At 47.2% G+C, this 23576-nt stretch overlaps 1 protein-coding gene across 1 annotated transcript in view; it reads right to left on the minus strand.

Moving 5' to 3' along the window:
* Positions 1 to 23576, minus strand: part of SMAD1 (SMAD family member 1) — a 152395-nt gene that overhangs the window by 27124 nt on the left and 101695 nt on the right. The window contains exons 4-5 of the mRNA XM_063920604.1: positions 5244 to 5360; positions 698 to 919 (exon numbers count right to left, since the gene is read on the minus strand). Coding sequence (XP_063776674.1) covers positions 698 to 919; positions 5244 to 5360 — 339 coding nt within the window. The remainder of the gene's footprint in view (positions 1 to 697; positions 920 to 5243; positions 5361 to 23576) is intronic.

The following is a 23576-nucleotide window of genomic DNA, read 5'->3' on the forward strand; positions in this document are numbered from 1 at the left end:
TCGTGTGTGTGTGACTAATTGGAAAAAAAACGGAGCCTCCGCTGTAGGTACCCGGCAACCAGGGCACGGGAGTGTACAGTGCCGCTGGGGGAGGTGATGAAGCTGCAGCAAGAGATGTCTGACCGACATCTAACACAGTCAGTGTCTCTGCTGCAGCCCTTGAAGTCTTCATTTTTCTTTAAAAGCTTCTTCTCAGGGCTGCAGGAGCAGGCCCCCTGTTGTATGCCTGCTTACTGCATGGCACCAACTACAAAACTGAGCTCCTGTGCACGGAGGCAGGGTTAGAGGAGGTGGCGCTAGGCATTCTGGGAAAATGCTCTGTTCCTGGACTTTCCTGGTAATGTATGATTGCCATCACCTGTGGTGAGCTAGTTAATTGATAAGAAAGGTGTTTCACCACAGGTGATGGCAATCATACGTTACCAGGAAAGTACAGGAACAGAGCATTTTCTCCCTCATGGAGAGGGTCAGGTAGGCAAGTATGTGTTTACTCACATTGCATTTTGTTAATTGATCAAAGAGCAAAATTAAACTATCAACATTTACATTTCTGAAAGCATTATAACTTTGAAGCAATTTTTCCACACCTACCTAAAACTTGTGTGTGTGTGTATATATATATATATATATATATATATATATATATATATATATTTTTTTTTTTTTTTTGTTAGTTATGTTTCAGTGCAGTAAATACCTTTTCCAATATGCCGCCTAGTGTTCTCAATAGTAGAGTTGCGATTAACATTGGACAAGAGCCCCAGGCAAAATCTGTTTCTGTTGTTTGAAGGATCAGTGAAGCCATCCACCAACACACTAGTGGAGGAGGCATGGAACGCTTCTCCTACTCGGTTGTTCAGCTCATAATACACAATAGAACACCAGTGTTTTGGCTCCTCATAAGCAACAGCTTGAACATCTGCATCAGAAAAATGGATAAAAAAAAAACAAAAACAGTTGCTATAGTCCAAATAATACCCACATGAAAAAACACTGGTCATGAATATTACAACTTTTAGCGCATCACCTTTGGCAACAAAACCTGAATGAAAACAATAGTTTATTTCATAATGCAACATGTTAGCACACACAAATAAAAACAGAAAAAAGGCTAATGTTTGTTCTCATCTAATGCAAAAAAAACAACAACAAAAAAAAAAAAAACACACTGGTGTCAGCTGTGTTTTACTCAACAAATGTTAAACCGCTATCATTTAAAAAAAAAAAAAAAAAGAAAGTCTATACAATAGCACAATATAGGCATAAGATTAAAATGCCCGCACGTCATATTCAACATTTACAGGCAGATGAGGCCACATAGTGTGGTGTAATCATCCAAAGACATCATTAACTCTGCCAGGTAAGTAACAATGAAAAACATTTTGCCAAGTGGACCATGCCATTTAGCTATATAGTGTTGGAGAGGGAGGCGGTTAAAATACCGCTAGTCGGGATACCGGCGGTCACAATGCAGCTATTCTCCCTCTGTGGGTGTTTATGACACCTATAGAGGGAGAATAGAACCTGTGGCGAGCGCAGCGAGCCACCATGCCCGCTACATGGCGAGCCCGCAAGGGGCTTTCTAGCGTTTGCCCCGCTGCCGGTATTCTGGCAGCCGGGATCCCGTCCACCAGCATTTCATACTGAATCCGTTGGAGAAACACAAATTGTAACTTGGCGGTAGAGAACAAGCTGCCTTCTGCATTTAAAGGGTACAAGACACTGGTAAGCAAAAGCAAACTGATCTTGTGATGTTTTTACATGTATCCTGCCTCAATGAACAATTAAATGGAGCCGAAATGCGCACGAACACACATGTCTTTTGAGGACCAAACACCCAAGTATGCATTTAGTCAGGTATGTGCTTGGAACACAGGGGCAGATTTATTAAGCTCGGTGGAGTGATAAAGTGGAAGGTGATAAAGGACCAACCAATCAGATCCTAACTGCCATGTCACAGGCTGGGTTTGAAAAATTTCAGTTAGGAGCTGACTGGCTGGTCCTTTATCATCACCTTCCAATTTATCACTTCACCAAGCTTAATAAATCTTTCCCAGAGTTAGATAGACCTTTACACTGCTGCTCTGTCCATGTTCTATGATAATACAGAAGCTTTTGCAACATAATTACAGCTCAGCTTGCAAAATAGCCCAAATTACTTCTATGCAACACATACAAAACTATAGATAGATAGATAGATAGATAGATAGATAGATAGAGATCTCTATCTACATATCTATCTCACACACTACAAAATATACTTTGGGGTTGATTCAATTCGGCAACTTATGAATAGCGCCGGGAATTAGCTCCCGACGCTATTCAATTCAGCTGCTAGTTACCCGCAATTGTCGGGAATTCTTCTCTCATCCCCGGGGGATGAGAGAAGAAACCCGACAAAAGTGCTGCCTCGTGGCCGGCGCGAGGCTGATTCTGTCGGGGATCATCCTCGCGCTGGGGAGTTAAGTCGGAGAATGCCCGTTCTCCCGACAATTCAACCTGTTTAGTCGGCGAGAACGGGCCATCGCCAACTTAACTGTAGCAGAATTGAATAGCGTCGGGAGCTAATTCCTGGTGCTATTCATAAGTTGCCGAATTGAATCGACCCCTATGTCTCAATATGACTCCATTTGCAATGTTCTGATCCTGCCACTGGTTTCCTGTCCCAGCAGCAACTTCATATGGTGGTCAGATGCTTCAAAGACAAAACAGTCCCCCCACCCCCACCATACACACTCCTCTTCAAGCAGCTGGCAGCACTGACGCATGGAAGCAAAAGGATTGACACATAACCTACTCCTCACATTATGCTGCTTTGTGAAGCACCCCAACTGCAGGCATAATTAAAATGTGCCTCTCGTTATAAAAGAAAGGGTTACTTTCACACATCAGATACCAGTAACCATCAAGGCTACAGCTTTCTCAAACTTTGTAAGAAAGCCTGCCAGCTGGCAATTCTTCTGGGATGAATCATCCCTCTCTCACAGATATCTCACACCACTTCCTTACGTTTGCTGTAAGTCATGCAGAGCAGGTGCGGTGTGTCTCTGTTCCCAGCAAAGGCCAACAATGGAAATCACCCAGTTCTACCTACAGGATGCAGCTTGTTACATTACATCTCACAGGACAGACAAATCTCTTGTAGAACAGTTGGACTGGGATTTAGAACTGCTGTTCTGCAAGGGGACACTTAACCGAATGTAAGCATCCAGGGAGCCAAATATAGAGGTGGGGTCAATTTGTGCTCTAGAAAAGCCTGATGCTGGACATACTGCAATAATTGCAACAGTACCGGGCAACTGGCCTAACATGAGAGCATTTGTGGTCCAAAAACAAAGAGACCCCCCCATGCTCAATAAAGCTAGACTGTAAGACAGCAGGTACAGATGTACATACTAGGGCAACTAAAAGGACAAGTCACTGAACTAAAGAGGTCGTAGACTAAAGGGGACAACCCAATTCAGCCAGACACTGTAGAACCAAAATCCTTTCAAATTAGGTCAAACAGAAGTTATGAAAGAACCAAAACAACCAATCAAGGACACAATTCCATCTCTAAGAAGGTGAAAACAACAAGCTACATCTTTGGCAGTCAACATGCAGCTTAAATTAGTTCTTGCAGAACTGAAAATGCAATAATATTTAAATCCACACAGGATGCAAATCTAGAGATGAGCATGCAGGCCCTCCAGCAGGGTAGGGTTTGTGCGACTCGAGACACTATACCGACACCGGCTGTGAGGTGGCTGCCGTGGGGGAGATGGGGGGGGGGGGGGGGACGACGACTCAACAATGCAATTATTTGCAGGCTCGATGGCTCGCCACAGGTTCTAATCCCACTCTATGGATGTCATGGACATGGGAATAGTCCTTGTTGGTTGACCAGTGGGCTATTGACTGTGCAGGATTCCTGCGACGGTCAGATACCCACACACCCTCCAGGAGGTGCCCCAACATCTCCTCACCCTGCTCTACAAGTTACTGGCGAATGACATACCACCCTGTCGGGGGCAGCAGGACAGAGGAGAATACAGCGAAGCCTGAGACACCCTCCTTGCTACTACAAATATGGTCTGTTCAGACAGGCAGCATGTTTCCCAACACTGCACTGTCTGCTGGAGTAAGACTGAATATTAAAGCATTTGTAAACCCAAAAAACACATTGGTAGGAGCCCAAACACCATTCCATGTAAGTAACCATTTATATAATTGGTGGCGAGCTGATAAGTCTTGATATACTGCTTTGAAGCTGTAATGAAGCTTTAGCAACTGACAAATTATTAACACTTGTATATTTGGAACAGAGTTACCGAAAGGGATCTAGAAGCATGGGGAATGCCCCTTATGTCCTACACATGTCAGATTGCAATGTTGTCTGCTAAGTCTCATCACATCTAACCATTTATTCATAGAGAAACAGGCATCAACGATGTAATGGTCAAAGTTCTTTGTACACGTAATTTTGTACACAACACATGAGCTGCCATGAAGGGTTTTGAGCAGCTAGTTAAGAAAGGGAAGTAGGAACAACTCTCAGGCCAAGACAAAAACTGTTCCCACGGGAAGAGCAGAACAAGTTCCTAAAAAAAAAAAAAAAAAAAAAAAAAAAAAAAATTCTTAAACCCTTAAACAGTTTCACTATCTAAAGAGTGAGGGGGAGGGAGTGTACTGTATGTATCCAAAAACCTTGCTGCATTACATTCAGAATAGGTTACTTCACTTGTAAAGAGTCAAAGGTCTATATGGGAGCTCTGCGTGTATGATGGAACCATTATTTAACACGTTTGCTTATGTGTTTTCACATGCCATTTGCTGGGCTATGGCAAGTATGCAGTGCAGAGAGGTTAGGGGATCGGAGACAGAAAAAGGAAGAGGAAGAAAAAAAAAAGACAGTAAAGTATCAGCTTGTTAAAATGTTGGAAGTGCATATTTGTGCAGCTCTTACAGGAAGAGGAAGAACAGTAGGTTTGTATTTAGCTCACTCTTGTACAGTGTTATGTAAACAGGGAAATAGCTGGCATGGCAATTACTCTTGTAGCAGTAATGCTTGGGTGTACTTTATCATAGCAAGTATTTTCACCATTTAAACAAGTGACATCTAGCCAGTGAAAATTCAGTTTTCTATAAATACTGTATATACTGCCTATGTTAATGTGCTTATTTACTTAAGCAGCCAATCTGCAGCTAAGGGAAGCCTGTAAGTACGGACTGCCTGAGTAGTAAGAGGTGTTTGTTAAGCTCACCGGCTCGGTTTATTTCTTGAGGGATGGGAGGTGCCATCATGTTTGTGTCCATTGGCTGAGAGTTGTCCTGGGTCATCTGATCTTCTGGAGGCATATAAGCTGGAGGAGGAGTATCCGCTGAAAATAACACAATTGTAATAGTGAGAACATGTGTTATTCTAGTTCTACTTAGGCCAATATGTAAAAAGATGAAACTAAAATTAGTTTTACAAAACTCAATAACTTACAGTTATTGGGACACATTTACAAAAAAAAAAAAAAAAAAAAGTGGGGTTCTACTTCCCTGTTTCTGGGTCTGCTTATAGTTTATGACTGGTGTGAAATTTAAATAACCCTCTACCAGTCATTCACCTGGGAAATAGGCAGGGGTATTTACATTTGTAGGTGGTGCAGTAAAATATAGCAGCTTCAACTGACCATACCATTCAATGTTAAAATGATTAGCATGTCTACCTTATTAACCATACATGTCATAAAAGCAATGCTTGGTTAATGTTTAATCAAATTTGTTCACATTTTCAGCATGCTGTGGATAAAACGTGCAAGTTCTCCACTGGACACACACACACCAGAAGACACATTGATAAATCGGTTACAGCTGTTCTATCATGTAATACATCAGCTACTACAGGAGACAAACTCCTACTCTCCTTCTACGGAAGAGATTCACAGCAGGGGCAACTCTGATAAGCCAGAATGCGTTCTATGCGATCACATTTTTAATATACGAGTGCAGAACATCACCTACTAATTAATATTTAAAAAAATAATAATGATACACATACATATACACTTGAATGGTCAGTGTCTCTTCAAATTGAAAATCAAGATTTTGCATTTGGTTACCAAAAACAAAACAAACACCCACACACCACACGGTGCATCACCACTCCCTTCCCCCACCCAAATAGAAAAGGGTGTCCCAATCTGCAGATTTGAGCTGCACCTCTACTGTGCTGCTGTGCCTTTGCTGCTCCTGCTGAAACGCTTCCCTCGCTCTCAATGGGCCCATAGCCAGAAATCTCCCAAAGAGTTAACCCATTGCTCCTCTATATGACTCTGGTGTCCCTGCTGGTCCTGTTCTACGGCCAGGTCTCTAATACAGTGGGTGGGCACCTTCTGCTTCCTCACATCTGTCCTGCGGAGAAATATTCTCAACCAAAGAGCCCAGGACATTGAAGGCCATAGTCCCTGGTCCGGAATGCTCCTCTACGCCTTCCATTCTCACGCTATGCTGCTATCGTAGGGTCCGTAAACTTATACATGACTAACAGTTGGTTGCTGCCTGAAGGTTACACTGTCCCCAGGTCAGAGATTTTACTCTTTATTCAACACACTCCACGTACTCCAAGATAGATTTCCGGATGGAGCATAGGCATTTACACTCCTACACGGATAGCTCCATTGGTCAAATCACATGGTCTGACCATGTCACGATCCTGGTACTATTATGTTGTGCTCTGCCCCCCCTACACACTGGTCCTGGCGGTTTAACAAAGTTCTCCTGACAACATTTGGAGACAGGCACAGCCATAGATTATATAATTCTGAATACTACTCCAGACACATCAGGGATCAGTTTGGGGAGGCACATAAGTGTGTCATAAAGGGGCAAAATCTATTGAATGGTACTAGACAGGGGTGCTTTCTCTCCCCTGTACCGGGGCTCTTGCAAATCTGAGCGAACCCTGACAAAGGAGTTTGGACTAGGGAAACCGAACTATATGCAGATGATCTTCTCGCCAAAATCTCTAATACCTTGATCCCCCCCACCCCCCCAAGTTCTGGTAGAGATCCTGAGATTTCGTGACCTTCCAAATTTCAAAATGAACTACACAATATGTATAGCTTTAAATATTTTCAACGCTTGTACGTCTCTTTAAGTGGCACCCTTCCCAATTATTATCTCAGGGTCAACCTGCTCAGTAAATGGTCATTGATGGGCCCATCTTGGCCGAGGAGACTTAATACTGTTAAGATGAATATACTCCCAAAGGTTTTGTGCTCTTTCAATTGTTTAATTGCGCCCGATCTCCCGTCTAATGTGATCTTCCCCCAATCAATGGTCTCATTGAGGGAGAGTCACAGCAGGTACGCCTTCCCACCTGTTGCCATGGTTAGCCAGGATGCCTGGGTTCAACCATTCTACTTCTGATCTCACACTGAAGTGCTGGAAGAAATGTGGGCATCTTCAGCAGTTTGCTCGACACACCTCCGCTCACCCCATAGGGGGGAATTCAATTGTGTTGTGGGCACCCTTTCGGGGCAATTCAATAGTCGTCGTCTCTGTCGGGTGCTTGTGCACGCAAATTAGTACCGGGTTTAGCCCTGCAGAGCAGCTAAATCTATCTAAGTAGAGGCTTTGGCCATCCAAAGTCCTGATTTAATCATACATTTCAGCTGAACCTCAGGAGGCACATCATGTATGCAGCTAGAGCGGTTATTCCCTGTCTTTGGAGATCCACTTCCATTCTCTCAGTGGTTTAAGAGGACAATTCTCTATACGACAGTGGATGACTTAACTGCTAAAAACAATCACTTTTGTTTAAAAACTCTGTATGACCGGTTTTGTAATCAAATTACTTAAATCCCCATAGTGACAGTTCTCTACCCCCACTGTCCCTTCTATAAATACAATTCTACTTCTAACTGACCCTCATAGATCCTCATTTAGTTTGAAAATACCCCTCACCCAAGGCAGCAACCCACAACCCTCCTACTTTCTTCTCAATTTTTCCATGTATGCTTTCAGTTTCTTCACATACCTGTCGCTACCCCTATTTGTTTTCCCCTTTTGTCTTGCTGTTTGTGTTTATCTTTTACGTTCTACTGTCATTGTTAGTACTGATTTTCAATGTCCAATGTGTTTACTTTTTTTTATGCTAGATCTTACGCTTTCTTGTAAGATTCTTTGCATATATTTTGCCATACTTTTACAATACCTAAATTAAAGAAAGTATGTTACAATGACCTTTTCCTGGTTTTAATAAACATAGGGGTGATTACATTTGTTTTTTCAGTGTCAGCCACTAGGTTAGGGGTGGGCAAAATACGGCTCACGGGCCGGATGCGGCCCGCAAACCGATTCTGCCCGGCCCACTGCCTCCCACCAGCGAGCAATGACAAGCGGCCCGACCGGCTGAGCTGCTTGTCATTGCTCTGCACTGCAGTACCTCCAAGCTGCCAGCGGCGCCTCTCTCCCCTGCTGCTGCACGGCGCCTGCGTTGTAGCAGCCTCCTCCTCCCGCCTCCAGAGTCCCCAGTGACACGGCTGTGTTCAGCCAAAAAGGGGGCGGAGCTACGTGCCGATGAGGGGGCGGGGTTACACGGGACCTCAGGGGGCGGAGCTACACGGGACAAGAGCCAGACTGCTACAGATCCATCCTTCCTGCCACTGCCAGCCAGATCAGTAAGTTAATGGGAAAAGTGAGTGAGAGAAAGAAAGTGTGTGTGTGTGTGTGTGTGTGTGTGTGTGTGTGTGTGTGTGTGTGTGAGAGTGTGTGAGAGTGTGTGAGAGTGTGTGAGAGTGTGTGATAGTGTGCGCATATTTGTGTGTGCGGGCAGTGGCGTCAGACTGTTTTTAGGTTTGGGGGGAGAGATCTTTAGCTCTCGCTGTACCAACCCCTCCCGTGTTCTGTCACCATGTCACCCCCGAGTTCTGTCACGTGTCACCCCCCCAGTGTTCTGTCACTGTGTCACCCCCCCCCGGTGTTCGTTCTGTCACCGTGTCACACCCCCGGGTTCTGTCACCGTGTCACCCCCCCCCCCCCGTGTTCTGTCACCCCCCCGTGTTCTGTAACTATGTCACCCCCCGTGTTCTGTCACCCCCACCGTGTTCTGTCACAGTGTCACACCCGTGTTCTGTCACCGTGTCACCCCCACCGTATTCTGTCAGTGTCACACACCCCGTGTTCTGTCACTGTCACCCCCCCCCTCCCCGTGTTCTGTCACTGTGTCACACCCCCCGTGTTCTGCCACCGTGTCACACCTTTCCCCAGGGGCCATAAGACACTGGATAATTTGCTTGCTGCACAATAATTATCCGAAATAAAATGTTAGTGTGTAAAAGGGGGCTCTACCTGCCGTAATGTGTGTAAAAGGGGCTCTACCTGGTATAATGTGTGTAGGTGGCGCTGTGTGGCGCAATTTGAATAATGGAGACTATTGTGCAGCATAATATGAATCTGTATTATTTTTTGGCCCACACCCCTTCCACATGAAGCCATGTCCCTATATTTTTGGCAAGTGGGGGGAGCTGCTATTTTGTATGTGGCCCTCGGATACTGACAGGAAATGTCAAGTGGCCCCTCAGCTGAAATAATTGCCCACCCCTGCACTAGGTGGTGCCCGACTGCAGTAATTCATTTGTTCTGCTGTTCACCTCCGGCATTGCGCAACACGTGGTGGCCAAACAGTACTTTGTACCGCTTTGTGCAGCTAAACTCACTGCTTTTGGGCACTTAAAAATCAGAGCTACAACGGAATTGCTCTGAGGGGTGGCCATTACTTATAATAAATGGGACAAGAATACAACTCAAATGTATCCCTTTATAAACAAACTTTGCACTGTGTTAAATAGGACACCAATACTCGCGGTAATCACCAGGAAATGTAACACTCATGTCTGGCTGTATTACAAAAGAATACATAATTTCTATAATGCAGAGATTGATGATGTAACTGGAAATTAATTCTAACAAAACCTTATCAGTACAAAGCTCATTAAAAAACAATCCCCCCCCCCCCCCCCAAAAAAAAAAACAACAACAACCACAAAACAAAAACAACTTCTCTCCATTCTGTTTTAGACAATTACTGGATTATTCATAAGCTTCTTAATGGCACCCGGATACCTTGCTTCCTCTGTACATAGCGTTCTTCCATACAGCACTTTAAACAGCTAAAAAAAGGACTATAACATGGCTTTTTTTTTTCTTCTTAGAATTGAAAAAGGATGGGGGGGGTGGGGGGATTTCAGTAGCAAAGTACTATGCACCTAATAATTAAGGATCTGAGAACAGGATAAGGTTTCAGGACCGAGAGATTTACTTTGAAAGTCTCATTATCAAGCAACATGCACCTATCTAGAGAAGAATGCAAAATCTATTAGCACAACAATTAGCAAAATCAAGAGAATGTTCCCTGAATAGTCCTTCTCATACAGCAACAGACGTTAGAGTAGACGGTGTATATTACCACAGTCCCTCTGGGCTATCCATTCTGCTTGTGGGCTTTAAAAAGGCAATGACAATAAATGCGACAACAGTGGTTCTCAAACTGTGTGCCATGGCACTCTGGGGTGCCTCGGAACACTTGCAGGGGTGCCCTGGGTTGGTGGTCCAGGACCAAAACAAACTATTTATGGTCAATGTAATAGGCAAAACCAGTACTGGTGGCTGCAAATAATAAAATATTTGGACAAAACAGAAGTAAATCCTGTCCCTCACCAGACAATTGAAAAAAACACAATTTACTTAAACATTTCTTTGTAAAATTTCTTAAGAAACTTTTGGCCTAGTGAAAAAATTTCAAATACTCTAGGGCGCGCCATTCAAAAAAAGTTTGGGAACCACTGCTCTAGAATAAAAACCACTAAATTAGGTTGTCATTTCACAGTAATTTAGATATAGCTATGTAGTATCGCACACAGATGTGATTAGATGGTGTGTTGGACACAGAATGACTGCAATAAAGGATCTAAGAGAGCAATTCAAATATGCATGCGCCCCTTGTTGGGTGGCTATATGAATGGCATCTTTCAAAGCTTTTCAACTGTTGCTGCAATCACATGCCCATTATCAGACTTTTTCCTCGCAGCTCCGGAGGTGCGGAAAAAATAAGATTTTAAAACCTACCGGTAAATCTTTTTCTCCTAGTCCGTAGAGGATGCTGGGGACTCCGTAAGGACCATGGGGTATAGACATGCTCCGCAGGAGACATGGGCACTATAAAGAACTTTAGAATGGGTGTGCACTGGCTCCTCCCTCTATGCCCCTCCTCCAGACCTCAGTTAGAGAACTGTGCCCAGAGGAGACGGACAGTATGAGGAAAGGATTTTGTAAATCCAAGGGCAAGATTCATACCAGCCCACACCATCCACACCGTATAACCTGGAATATACGAACCAGTCAACAGTATGAAACAAACAGCATCAGTCAAAGACCGATCAAAACTGTAACATAACCTTATGTAAGCAATAACTATATACAAGTCTTGCAGAAAGTTGTCCGCACTGGGACGGGCGCCCAGCATCCTCTACGGACTAGGAGAAAAAGATTTACCGGTAGGTTTAAAATCTTATTTTCTCTTACGTCCTAGAGGATGCTGGGGACTCCGTAAGGACCATGGGGATTATACCAAAGCTCCAGACCGGGCGGGAGAGTGCGGATGACTCTGCAGCACCGATTGAGCAAACATGAGGTCCTCCTCAGCCAAAGTATCAAACTTGTAGAATTTAGCAAAAAAGTGTTTGACCCCGACCAAGTCGCCGCTCGGCAAAGCTGCAATGCCGAGACGCCTCGGGCAGCCGCCCAAGAAGAGCCCACCTTCCCAGTGGAATAGGCTTTTACCGAATTTGGTAACGGCAATCCAGCCGTAGAATGAGCCTGCTGAATCGTGTTACAGATCCAGCGAGCAATAGTCTGCTTAGAAGCAGGAGCGCCAACCTTGTTGGCTGCATACAGGACAAACAGTGCCTCTGTTTTCCTAACCCGAGCCGTTCTGGCTACATAAATTTTCAATGCCCTGACCACATCAAGGGACTCGGAATCCTCCAAGTCCCGCGCAGCCACAGGCACCACAATAGGTTGGTTCATATGAAAAGAGGAAACAACCTTAGGCCAAAATTGAGGACGAGTCCGCAACTCAGCTCTATCCACATGGAAAAATCAGATAGGGGCTTTTGTGAGACAAAGCCGCCAACTCAGATACATGCCTTGCCGATGCCAAGGCCAACAACATGACCACCTTCCAAGTGAGATACTTTAATTCCACGGATTGAAGAGGCTCAAACCAGGGAGACTTAAGGAATTGTAACACCACGTTAAGGTCCCATGGTGACACTGGAGGCACAAAAGGAGGCTGGATATGCAGCACTGCCTTCACAAAAGTCTGGACTTCTGGTAGAGAAGCCAATTCCTTCTGAAAGAAAATGGATAGGGCCGAAATCTGAACCTTAATGGAGCCTAATTTTAGGCCCATATTAACTCCAGTCTGTAGGAAGTGGAGAAAACGGCCCAGATGGAAATCTTCCGGAGGAGCATTCTAGGTTTCACACCGAGATACATACTTCCTCCAGATACAGTGACAATGTTTCGCTGTCACCTCCTTCCTAGCCTTTATCAGAGTAGGGATGACCTCGTCCAGAATGCCCTTCCCAGCTAGGATCTGGCGTTCAACCGCCATGCCGTCAAACGCAGCCCCGGTAAATCTTGGAACAGACAAGGCCCCTGTTGCAACAGGTCCTCTCTGAGAGGAAGAGGCCACGGATCTTCTGTGAGCATTTCCTGCAGATCCGGATACCAGGCCCTTCGAAGCCAATCTGGAACAATGAGAATTGTCTGTACACCTTTTTGTCTTATGATTCTCAATAATTTTTGAGATGAGAGGAAGAGGAGGAAACACATAGACCAACTGAAACACCCACGGTGTCACCAGGGCGTCCACTGCGACTGCCTGAGGGTCCCTTGACCTGGCACAATACCTCAGAAGCTTCTTGTTGAGGCGTGACGCCATCATGTCTATTTGAGGACGTCCACCAAAGACTTGTTATTTCTGCAAAAACTTCTTGATGAAGACCCCACTCTCCTGTATGGAGATCGTGTCTGCTGAGGAAGTCTGCTTCCCAGTTGTCCTCTCCCGGAATGAATACCGCTGACAGAGCGCTTACGTGATTTTCCGCCCAGCGCAGAATCCTAGTGGCTTCCACCATTGTCACTCTGCTCCTTGTCCCGCCTTGGCGGTCTACATGAGCCACGGCTGTGACGTTGTCCGATTGAATCAGAAGCGGTAGGTCGCGAAGAAGATTCTCCGCTTGTCGAAGGCCGTTGTATATGGCCCTTAATTCCAGTATGTTTATGTGTAGACAAGTCTCCTGGCTTGACCACAGTCCCTGAAAATTCCTGCCTTGTGTGACTGCTCCCCATCCTCGGAGGCTCGCGTCCGTGGTCACCAGAACCCAGTCCTGAATGCCGAACCTGCGACCCTCTAGAAGGTGAGCACTTTGCAGCCACCACAGGAGAGACACCCTGGCCCTGGGGGACAGGGTTATTTTCTGATGTATTTGAAGGTGGGACCCGGACCACTTGTCCAGAAGGTCCCACTGAAAAGTCCTCGCATGAAACCTGCCGAAGGAGATGGCCTCGTAGGTCGCCACCATTTTCCCCAGTACTCGAGTGCATTGATGAACTGACACTCTTTTTGGTTTTAACAGGTCTCTGACAATGTTCTGGAGTTCCTGGGCTTTTTCCATCGGGAGAAAAACCCTTTTTTGTTCTGTGTCCAGAATCATGCCTAAGAAAGACAGCCGAGTTGTTGGAACCAACTGTGACTTTGGTAGATTTAGGATCCAGCCATGTTGCTGCAACACTCTCAGCGACACGCTTTTCTGCAACTGTTCCTTTGATCTCGCTTTTATCAGGAGATCGTCCAAGTACGGTATAATTGTGACTCCTTGCCTGTGCAGGAGTACCATCATTTCCGCCATTACCTTGGTGAAAACCCTCGGAACCGTGGAAAGCCCAAACGGCAACGTCTGAAAATAAGATTTTACTCACCGGTAAATCTATTTCTCGTAGTCCGTAGTGGATGCTGGGAACTCCGAAAGGACCATGGGGAATAGCGGCTCCGCAGGAGACTGGGCACAACTAAAGAAAGCTATTAGGTCACCTGGTGTGCACTGGCTCCTCCCACTATGACCCTCCTCCAAGCCTCAGTTAGGACACTGTGCCCGGACGAGCTGACATAATAAGGAAGGATTTTGAATCCCGGGTAAGACTCTTACCAGCCATACCAATCACACTGTATAACTCGTGATACTATACCCAGTTTAACAGTATGAAAAACAACTGAGCCTCTCAACAGATGGCTCAACAATAACCCTTTAGTTAACAGTAACTATGTACAAGTTTTGCAGACAATCCGCACTTGGGACGGGCGCCCAGCATCCACTACGGACTACGAGAAATAGATTTACCGGTGAGTAAAATCTTATTTTCTCTGACGTCCTAGTGGATGCTGGGAACTCCGAAAGGACCATGGGGATTATACCAAAGCTCCCAAACGGGCGGGAGAGTGCGGATGACTCTGCAGCACCGAATGAGAGAACTCAAGGTCCTCCTCAGCCAGGGTATCAAATCTGTAGAATTTTGCAAACGTGTTTGCCCCTGACCAAGTAGCAGCTCGGCAAAGTTGTAAAGCCGAGACCCCTCGGGCAGCCGCCCAAGATGAGCCCACCTTCCTTGTGGAATGGGCTTTTACTGATTTAGGATGCAGCAGTCCAGCCGAAGAATGCGCCTGCTGAATTGTGCTACAAATCCAGCGAGCAATAGTCTGCTTAGAAGCAGGAGCACCCAGCTTGTTGGGTGCATACAGGATAAATAGAGAGTCAGTTTTCCTGACTCCAGCCGTCCTGGAAACATAAATTTTCAAGGCCCTGACTACGTCCAGCAACTTGGAATCCTCCAAGTCCCTAGTAGCCGCAGGCACCACAATAGGTTGGTTCAAGTGAAAAGCTGATACCACCTTAGGGAGAAACTGAGGACGAGTCCTCAATTCTGCCCTATCCATATGGAAAATCAGATAAGGGCTTTTACAAGACAAAGCTGCCAATTCTGACACACGCCTGGCCGAAGCCAAGGCCAATAACATGACCACTTTCCACGTGAGATATTTTAGATCCACGGTTTTAAGTGGCTCAAACCAATGTGATTTTAAGAAACTCAACACCACGTTGAGATCCCAAGGTGCCACTGGAGGCACAAACGGGGGCTGAATATGCAGCACTCCCTTCACAAACGTCTGAACTTCAGGTAGTGAAGCCAGTTCTTTCTGGAAGAAAATCGACAGAGCCGAGATCTGTACCTTAATGGAGCCTAATTTCAGGCCCATAGTCACTCCTGCTTGTAGGAAATGCAGAAATCGACCTAGTTGAAATTCCTCTGTTGGGGCCTTTTTGGCCTCACACCAAGCAACATATTTCCGCCATATGCGGTGATAATGCTTTGCAGTTACATCTTTCCTGGCTTTAATCAGCGTAGGAATGACTTCCTCCGGAATGCCCTTTTCCTTCAGGATCCGGCGTTCAACCGCCATGCCGTCAAACGCAGCCGCGGTAAGTCTTGGAACAGACAGGGCCCCTGCTGCAGCAGGTCCTGTCTGAGCGGCAGAGGCCATGGGTCCTCTGAGATCATCTCTTGAAGTTCCGGGTACCACGCTCGTCTTGGCCAATCCGGAACCACGAGTATTGTTCTTACTCCTCGGTTTCTTATTATTCTCAGTACCCTTGGTATGAGAGGCAGAGGAGGGAACACAAACTGACTGGCACACCCACGGTGTCACCAGAGCGTCCACAGCTATCGCCTGAGGGTCCCTTGACCTGGCGCAATATCGCTCTAGTTTTTTGTTTGGGCGGGACGCCATCATGTCCACTTGTGGACGTTCCCATCGATTTACAATCAGCGTGAAGACTTCTGGATGAAGTCCCCACTCTCCCGGGTGGAGGTCGTGCCTGCTGAGAGTCTGCTTCCCAGTTGTCCACTCCCGGAATTAACACTGCTGACAGTGCTAGTACGTGATTTTCCGCCCATCGGAGAATCCTTGTGGCTTCTGCCATTGCCATCCTGCTTCTTGTGCCGCCCTGTCGATTTACATGGGCGACTGCCGTGATGTTGTCTGACTGGATCAGTACTGGCTGGTGTAGAAGCAGGGATTTTGCCTGACTTAGGGCGTTGTAAATGGCCCTTAGTTCCAGAATATTTATGTGTAGGGAAGTCTCCTGACTCGACCATAGTCCTTGGAAGTTTCTTCCCTGTGTGACTGCCCCCCAGCCACGAAGGCTGGCATCCGTGGTCACCAGGACCCAGTCCTGTATGCCGAATCTGCGGCCCTTTAGAAGATGAGCACTCTGCAGCCACCACAGCAGAGACACCCTGGTTCTTGGAGACAGGGTTATTAGGCGATGCATCTGAAGATGCGATCCGGACCATTGGTCCAACAGGTCCCACTGAAAGATTCCGGCATGGAACCTGCCGAAAGGAATTGCTTCGTAAGAAGCCACCATCTTTCCCAGGACCCGCGTGCAGTGATGCACCGATACCTGTTTCGGTTTCAGGAGGTCTCTGACTAGAGATGACAGCTCCTTGGCTTTCTCCTCCGGGAGAAACACTTTTTTCTGGACTGTGTCCAGGATCATACCCAGGAACAGTAGACGTGTCGTCGGAACCAGCTGTGATTTTGGAATATTCAGAATCCAACCGTGCTGGTGTAGCACCTCCTGAGATAGTGCTACTCCCACCAACAACTGCTCCTTGGACCTCGCCTTTATTAGGAGATCGTCCAAGTACGGGATAATTAAAACTCCCTTTCTTCGAAGGAGTATCATCATTTCCGCCATTACTTTGGTAAACACCCTCGGTGCCGTGGAGAGTCCAAACGGCAGCGTCTGGAATTGGTAATGGCAATCCTGTACCACAAATCTGAGGTACTCCTGGTGAGGATAGTAAATGGGGACATGCAGGTAAGCATCCTTGATGTCCAGGGATACCATGTAATCCCCCTCGTCCAGGCTTGCAATAACCGCCCTGAGCGATTCCATCTTGAACTTGAATTTTTTTATGTATGTGTTCAAGGATTTCAAATTTAAAATGGGTCTCACCGAACCGTCCGGTTTCGGTACCACAAACAGTGTGGAATAGTAACCCCGTCCTTGTTGAAGTAGGGGCACCTTGACTATCACCTGCTGGGAATACAGCTTGTGAATTGCCTCTAGCACAGCCTCCCTGCCTGAGGGAGTTGTCGGCAAGGCAGATTTTAGGAACCGGTGGGGTGGAGACGCCTCGAATTCCAGTTTGTACCCTTGAGATACTATTTGCAGGATCCAGGGATCCACCTGTGAGCGAGCCCACTGATCGCTGAAATTTTTGAGGCGGCCCCCCACCGTACCTGGCTCCGCCTGTGGAGCCCCACCGTCATGCGGCGGACTTGGAAGAAGCGGGGGAGGACTTTTGCTCCTGGGAACCTGCTGTTTGTTGCAGCCTTTTTCCCCTACCTCTGCCTCTGGACAGAAAGGACCCGCCTTTTCCACGCCTGTTTTTCTGAGTCCGAAAGGACTGTACCTGATAAAACAGCGCCTTTTTAGGCTGTGAGGGAACATGGGGTAAAAATGCTGTCTTCCCAGCAGTTGCTGTGGAAACTAGGTCCGAGAGACCATCCCCGAATAACTCCTCACCCTTGTAAGGCAAAACTTCCATGTGCCTTTTTGAATCTGCATCCCCTGTCCACTGGCGAGTCCATAAGCCTCTCCTAGCAGAAATGGACAGTGCACTTATTTTAGATGCCAGCCGGCAGATCTCCCTCTGTGCATCTCTCATGTATAAGACTGAGTCTTTTATATGCTCTATGGTTAGCAGAATAGTGTCCCTGTCTAGGGTGTCAATATTTTCTGACAGGGAATCTGACCACGCAGCGGCAGCACTGCACATCCATGCTGACGCAATAGCAGGTCTAAGTATAATGCCTGAGTGTGTATATACAGACTTCAGGATAGCCTCCTGCTTTCTATCAGCAGGTTCCTTGAGGGCGGCCGTATCCGGAGACGGTAGTGCCACCTCTTTAGACAAACGTGTGAGCGCTTTATCCACCCTAGGTGGCGTCTCCCAACGTGACCTATCCTCTGGCGGGAAAGGGAACGCCATTAGTAACTTCTTAGAGATTACCAATCTTTTATCAGGGAAAGCCCACGCTTCTTCACACACTTCATTTAATTCTTCTGATGGGGGAAAGACTACGGGTAGTTTTTTCTCCCCAAACATAATACCCTTTTTAGTGGTACCTGGGTTTATATCAGAAATTTGTAACACCTCTTTCATTGCTTCAATCATGCAACGAATGGCCTTAGTGGACATTAGACTAGACTCATAGTCGTCGACACTGGTGTCAGTATCCGCGTCGACATCCGCGTCTGCCATCTGAGGTAGCGGGCGTTTTAGAGCCCCCGATGGCCTTTGAGACGCCTGGACAGGCACGAGCTGAGAAGCCGGCTGTCCCGCATTTGGCATGTCGTCAAATTTTTTGTGTAAGGAGTCGACACGTGCACGCAATTCCTTCCATAAGTCCATCCACTCAGGTGTCTGCCCCGCAGGGGGTGACATCCCTTCTATAGGCATCTGCTCCGCCTCCACATCATTATCCTCATCAAACATGTCGACACAGCCGTACCGACACACCGCACACACACAGGGAATGCTCTAACAGAGGACAGGACCCACAAAAGCCCTTTGGGGAGACAGAGTGAGAGTATGCCAGCACACACCAGAGCGCTATATAATGCAGGGACTAACTGAATTATGTCCCCTATAGCTGCTGTTATATATACTGCGCCTAAATTTAGTGCCCCCCCTCTCTCTTTTACCCTTTTCTGTAGTGTAGACTGCAGGGGAGAGCCAGGGAGCTTCCTTCCAGCGGAGCTGTGAGGGAGAAATGGCGCCAGTGTGCTGAAGGAGATAGCTCCGCCCCTTTCTCCCGCTTTTTTATGGATTCTGGCAGGGGTAATTATCACATATATAGCCTCTGGGGCTATATATTGTGGTATTTTTGCCAGCCAAGGTCTTTTTATTGCTGCTCAGGGCGCCCCCCCTCAGTGACCGGAGTGTGAAGTGTGTATGAGGAGCAATGGCGCACAGCTGCCGTGCTGTGTGCTACCTTGGTGAAGACTGATGTCTTCTGCCGCCGATTTTCCGGACCTCTTCTTACTTCTGGCTCTGTAAGGGGGACGGCGGCGCGGCTCCGGGACCGAACACCAAGGCCAGTTCCATGCGGTCGGTCCCTCTGGAGCTAATGGTGTCCAGTAGCCTAAGAAGCCCAAGCTAGCTGCAAGCAGGTAGGTTCGCTTCTTCTCCCCTTAGTCCCTCGCTGCAGTGAGCCTGTTGCCAGCAGGTCTCACTGTAAAATAAAAAACCTAATAATATACTTTCTTTCTAGAAGCTCAGGAGAGCCCCTAGTGTGCATCCAACCTCGGCCGGGCACAAAATCTAACTGAGGCTTGGAGGAGGGTCATAGTGGAAGGAGCCAGTGCACACCAGGTGACCTAAAAGCTTTCTTTAGTTGTGCCCAGTCTCCTGCGGAGCCGCTATTCCCCATGGTCCTTTCGGAGTTCCCAGCATCCACTAGGACGTCAGAGAAATTGGTAATGACAATCCTGTACAGCAAATCTCAGGAACGCCTGATGAGGAGGATATATGGGGACATGAAGGTATGCATCCTTTAAGTCCAGAGACACCATATAATTTCCCCCTTCCAGGCTGGCGATGACCGCTCTGAGCGATTCCATATTGAATTTGACCCTGTTCAAGTATAGGTTTAAGGATTTTAAATTCAGAATGGGTCTGACCGAACCGTCCGGTTTCGGGACCACAAACAGGGTTGAGTAATACCCCGTCCCCTGTTAAAGCAGGGGAACTTTGACCACCACTTGTTGAAGACACAGTTTTTGAATTGCACTTAAAACTACCTCCCTCTCTGGGGAAGAAGCTGGTAGGGCCAATTTGAAACACCGGCGAGGAGGTACATCTTCGAATTCCAGCTTGTAACCCTGGGAAACAATTTCTATTGCCCAGGGATCCACCTGTGATTGAACCCAGACGTGGCTGAAAAGTCGAAGACGTGCCCCCACTGGGGCGGACTCCCTCAGCGGAGCCCCAGCGTCATGCGGTGGATTTAGTAGAAGCCGGGGAGGACTTCTGCTCCTGGGAACTAGCTGTAGCTGGCAGCTTTTTACCTCTGCCCTTACCTCTGGCGAGAAAGGAAGATCCCCGTACTCTTTTGGATTTATGCGACCGAAAGGACTGCATCTGATAATGTGGCATTTTCTTTGGCTGTGAGGAAACATAAGGTAAAAAAGCGGATTTACCTGCAGTAGCTGTGGAAACCAGGTCCGTGAGACCTTCCCCAAATAAGTCCTCACCCTTGTAAGGCAAAACCTCCATATGCCTCTTCGAGTCGGCATCACCCGTCCATTGGCGGGTCCACAGTGCTCGCCTAGCAGAAATCGCCATGGCGTTGGCTCTGGAACCCAGTAGGCCAACGTCTCTCTGAGCATCTCTCATATATAGGACAGAATCCTTTATATGACCCAAGGTCAGTAAAATGGTATCCTTATCCAGGGTATCAATGTCAGCAGACAAGGTATCTGTCCACGCTGCTACAGCGCTACAAACCCAAGCCGACGCTATCACCGGTCTGAGCAAGGTACCAGTATGTGTATAAATTGTGTATAAATTGACTTCAAGGTAGTCTCCTGCCTGCGATCAGCAGGATCCTTGAGGGCTGCAGTATCTTGCAACGGCAGCGCCACCTTTTTGGATAAGCGCATTAACGCTTTGTCCACCCTGGGGGAGGATTCCCACCGTATCCTGAAAGGATACGCCATAAGAATCCTTTTGGGAATCTGCAGTTTCTTGTCTGGAGTTTCCCAAGCCCTTTCAAACAACTCATGGGAAAGGGGGGGGGGGGGGGGGGGGGGGGTTGGAGTAACCTCAGGTTTCTTTTCTTTAAACATATGGACCCTCGTGTCAGGTACAGAGGGGTCATCGTGATATGCGACATCTTTTATTGCAATAATCATATAATGAATACTTTTTGCCAACTTTGGCTTCAACCTCGCATCATCGTAGTCGACACTGGAGTCAGAATCCGTGTCGGTATCAGTGTCTGCTACTTGGGATAGTGGGCGCTTCTGAGACCCAGAAGGGCCTTGTGACATAGTAAAAGGCAAGGATGGACTCCCTGCATTTTCCCTGGACTCCGTTTTGTCCAACCTTTTACGTAATAAATTCACATTTGCATTTAAAACATTCCACATATCCAACCAATCAGGTGTCTGCGTTGCCGACGGAGACACCACACTCATTTGCTCCTCCTCCCTAGAAGAGCCTTCCACTTCAGACATGCCGACACACACGTACAGATACCCCCACACACTCAGGGAAATCTCTAATCTGGAGACAGTTCCCCAATAAGGCCCTTTGGAGAGACAGAGAGAGAGTATGCCAGCACACACTCAGCGCCAAATGACCCTGGAAACACAATTCCCAGATATACAGCGCTTTTTTTATATATGTTAAATATACACTGACTGCGCCAAAAATATGTGCCACCCCCCTCTTTTAAAGCCCTCTGACACAGTGTTCAGCAGGGGAGAGTCCGGGAAGCCAGCTTCTCAGCAGCGTGCTGTGGAGAAAATGGCGCTGGTTAGTGCTGTGGAATCAAGCTCCGCCCCCTCAGCGGCGGGCTTCGGTCCTGCTCAAAAGTACAACAAACTGGCGGGGGATCGTATATATTAATGCCTCAGCCTTATATACCGTTAATAATGCCAGCCAAGAGGTTTATTGCTGCCCAGGGCGCCCCCCCTGAGCCCTGCATCCATCCGTGCCTGTATTGAGTGTGTGTGTGTGTGGGAGCAAAGGCGCGCAGCGTTACCGCTGCGTATTACCTCAGTGAAGATCAGAAGTCTTCTGCCGCCTTTGAAGTCTTCTTTCTTCTTATACTCACCGGCTTCTATCTTCCGGCTCTGCAAGGAGGGCGGCGGCTCGGCTCTGGGACGAACGGCTAGGGTGAGACCTGCGTTCCGATCCCTCTGGAGCTAATGGTGTCCAGTAGCCTAAGAAGCAGAGCCTATCACTTAAGTAGGCCTGCTTCTCTCTCCTCAGTCCCACGACGCAGGGAGCCTGTTGCCAGCAGGGCTCCCTGAAAAAAAAAAAATAAAAAAAAAAATAAGATTTTACTTACCGGTAAATCTATTTCTCGTAGTCCGTAGTGGATGCTGGGGACTCCGTAAGGACCATGGGGAATAGACGGGCTCCGCAGGAGACATGGGCACTTTAAGAAAGAATTTAGACTCGTGTGCTCTGGCTCCTCCCTCTATGTCCCTCCTCCAGACCGCAGTTAGAGAAACTGTGCCCGGAAGAGCTGACAGTACAAGGAAAGGATTTTGGTAATCCAGGGCAAGATTCATACCAGCCACACCAATCACACCGTATGACTTGAGATAAACATACCCAGTCAACAGTATGAACAACAGAGCAACAGGTCAACCCTGATGCAACCATAACATAACCCTTATTTAAGCAATAACTATATACAAGCATTGCAGAAGAAGTCCGCACTTGGGACGGGCGCCCAGCATCCACTACGGACTAAAAGAAATAGATTAACCGGTAAGTAAAATCTTATCTTCTCTAACGTCCTAGTGGATGCTGGGGACTCCGTAAAGACCATGGGGATTATACCAAAGCTCCCAAACGGGCGAGAGAGTGCGGATGACTCTGCAGCACCGAATGAGCAAACACAAGGTCCTCCTCAGCCAGGGTATCAAACTTGTAGAACTTTGCAAAAGTGTTTGAACCTGACCAAGTAGCCGCTCGGTACAGCTGTAATGCCGAGACCCCTCGGGCAGCCGCCCAAGAAGAGCCCACCTCCCTAGTGGAATGGGCCTTAACTGATTTTGGCAGCGGCAATCCAGCCGCCGAATGAGCCTGCTGAATCGCGTTACAGATCCAGCGAGCAATAGTCTGCTTTGAAGCAGGAGCACCAAGCTTGTTGGAAGCATACAGGATAAACAAAGACTCTGTTTTCCTGACCCTAGCCGTTCTGGCTACATAAACCTTCAAAGCCCCGACCACATCAAGTAACTCGGAATCCTCCAAGTCAGTAGTAGCCACAGGCACCACAATAGGTTGGTTTATATGAAAGGATGAAACCACTTTTGGCAGAAATTGTGGACGGGTCCGCAATTCTGCTCTATCCGCATGGAAAACCAGATAGGGGCTTTTATGTGACAAAGCCGCTAATTCTGACACACGCCTAGCCGAAGCTAGTAGCATGACCACCTTCCACGTATAATATTTCAAATCCACCGTTTTGAGTGGTTCAAACCAGTGGGATTTCAGGAAACTCAACACCACGTTAAGATCCCAAGGTACCACCGGGGGCACAAAAGGGGGCTGAATACGCAGCACTACCTTCACAAACGTCTGAACTTCAGGTAGAGAAGCCAGCTCTTTTCGAAAGAAAATGGATAGGGCCGAAATCTGGACCTTAATGGAACCCAATTTTAGGCCCA

The sequence above is a fragment of the Pseudophryne corroboree genome, chromosome 1 (assembly GCF_028390025.1).
Source record: "Pseudophryne corroboree isolate aPseCor3 chromosome 1, aPseCor3.hap2, whole genome shotgun sequence".
Classification (NCBI taxonomy): Eukaryota; Metazoa; Chordata; class Amphibia; order Anura; family Myobatrachidae; genus Pseudophryne; species Pseudophryne corroboree.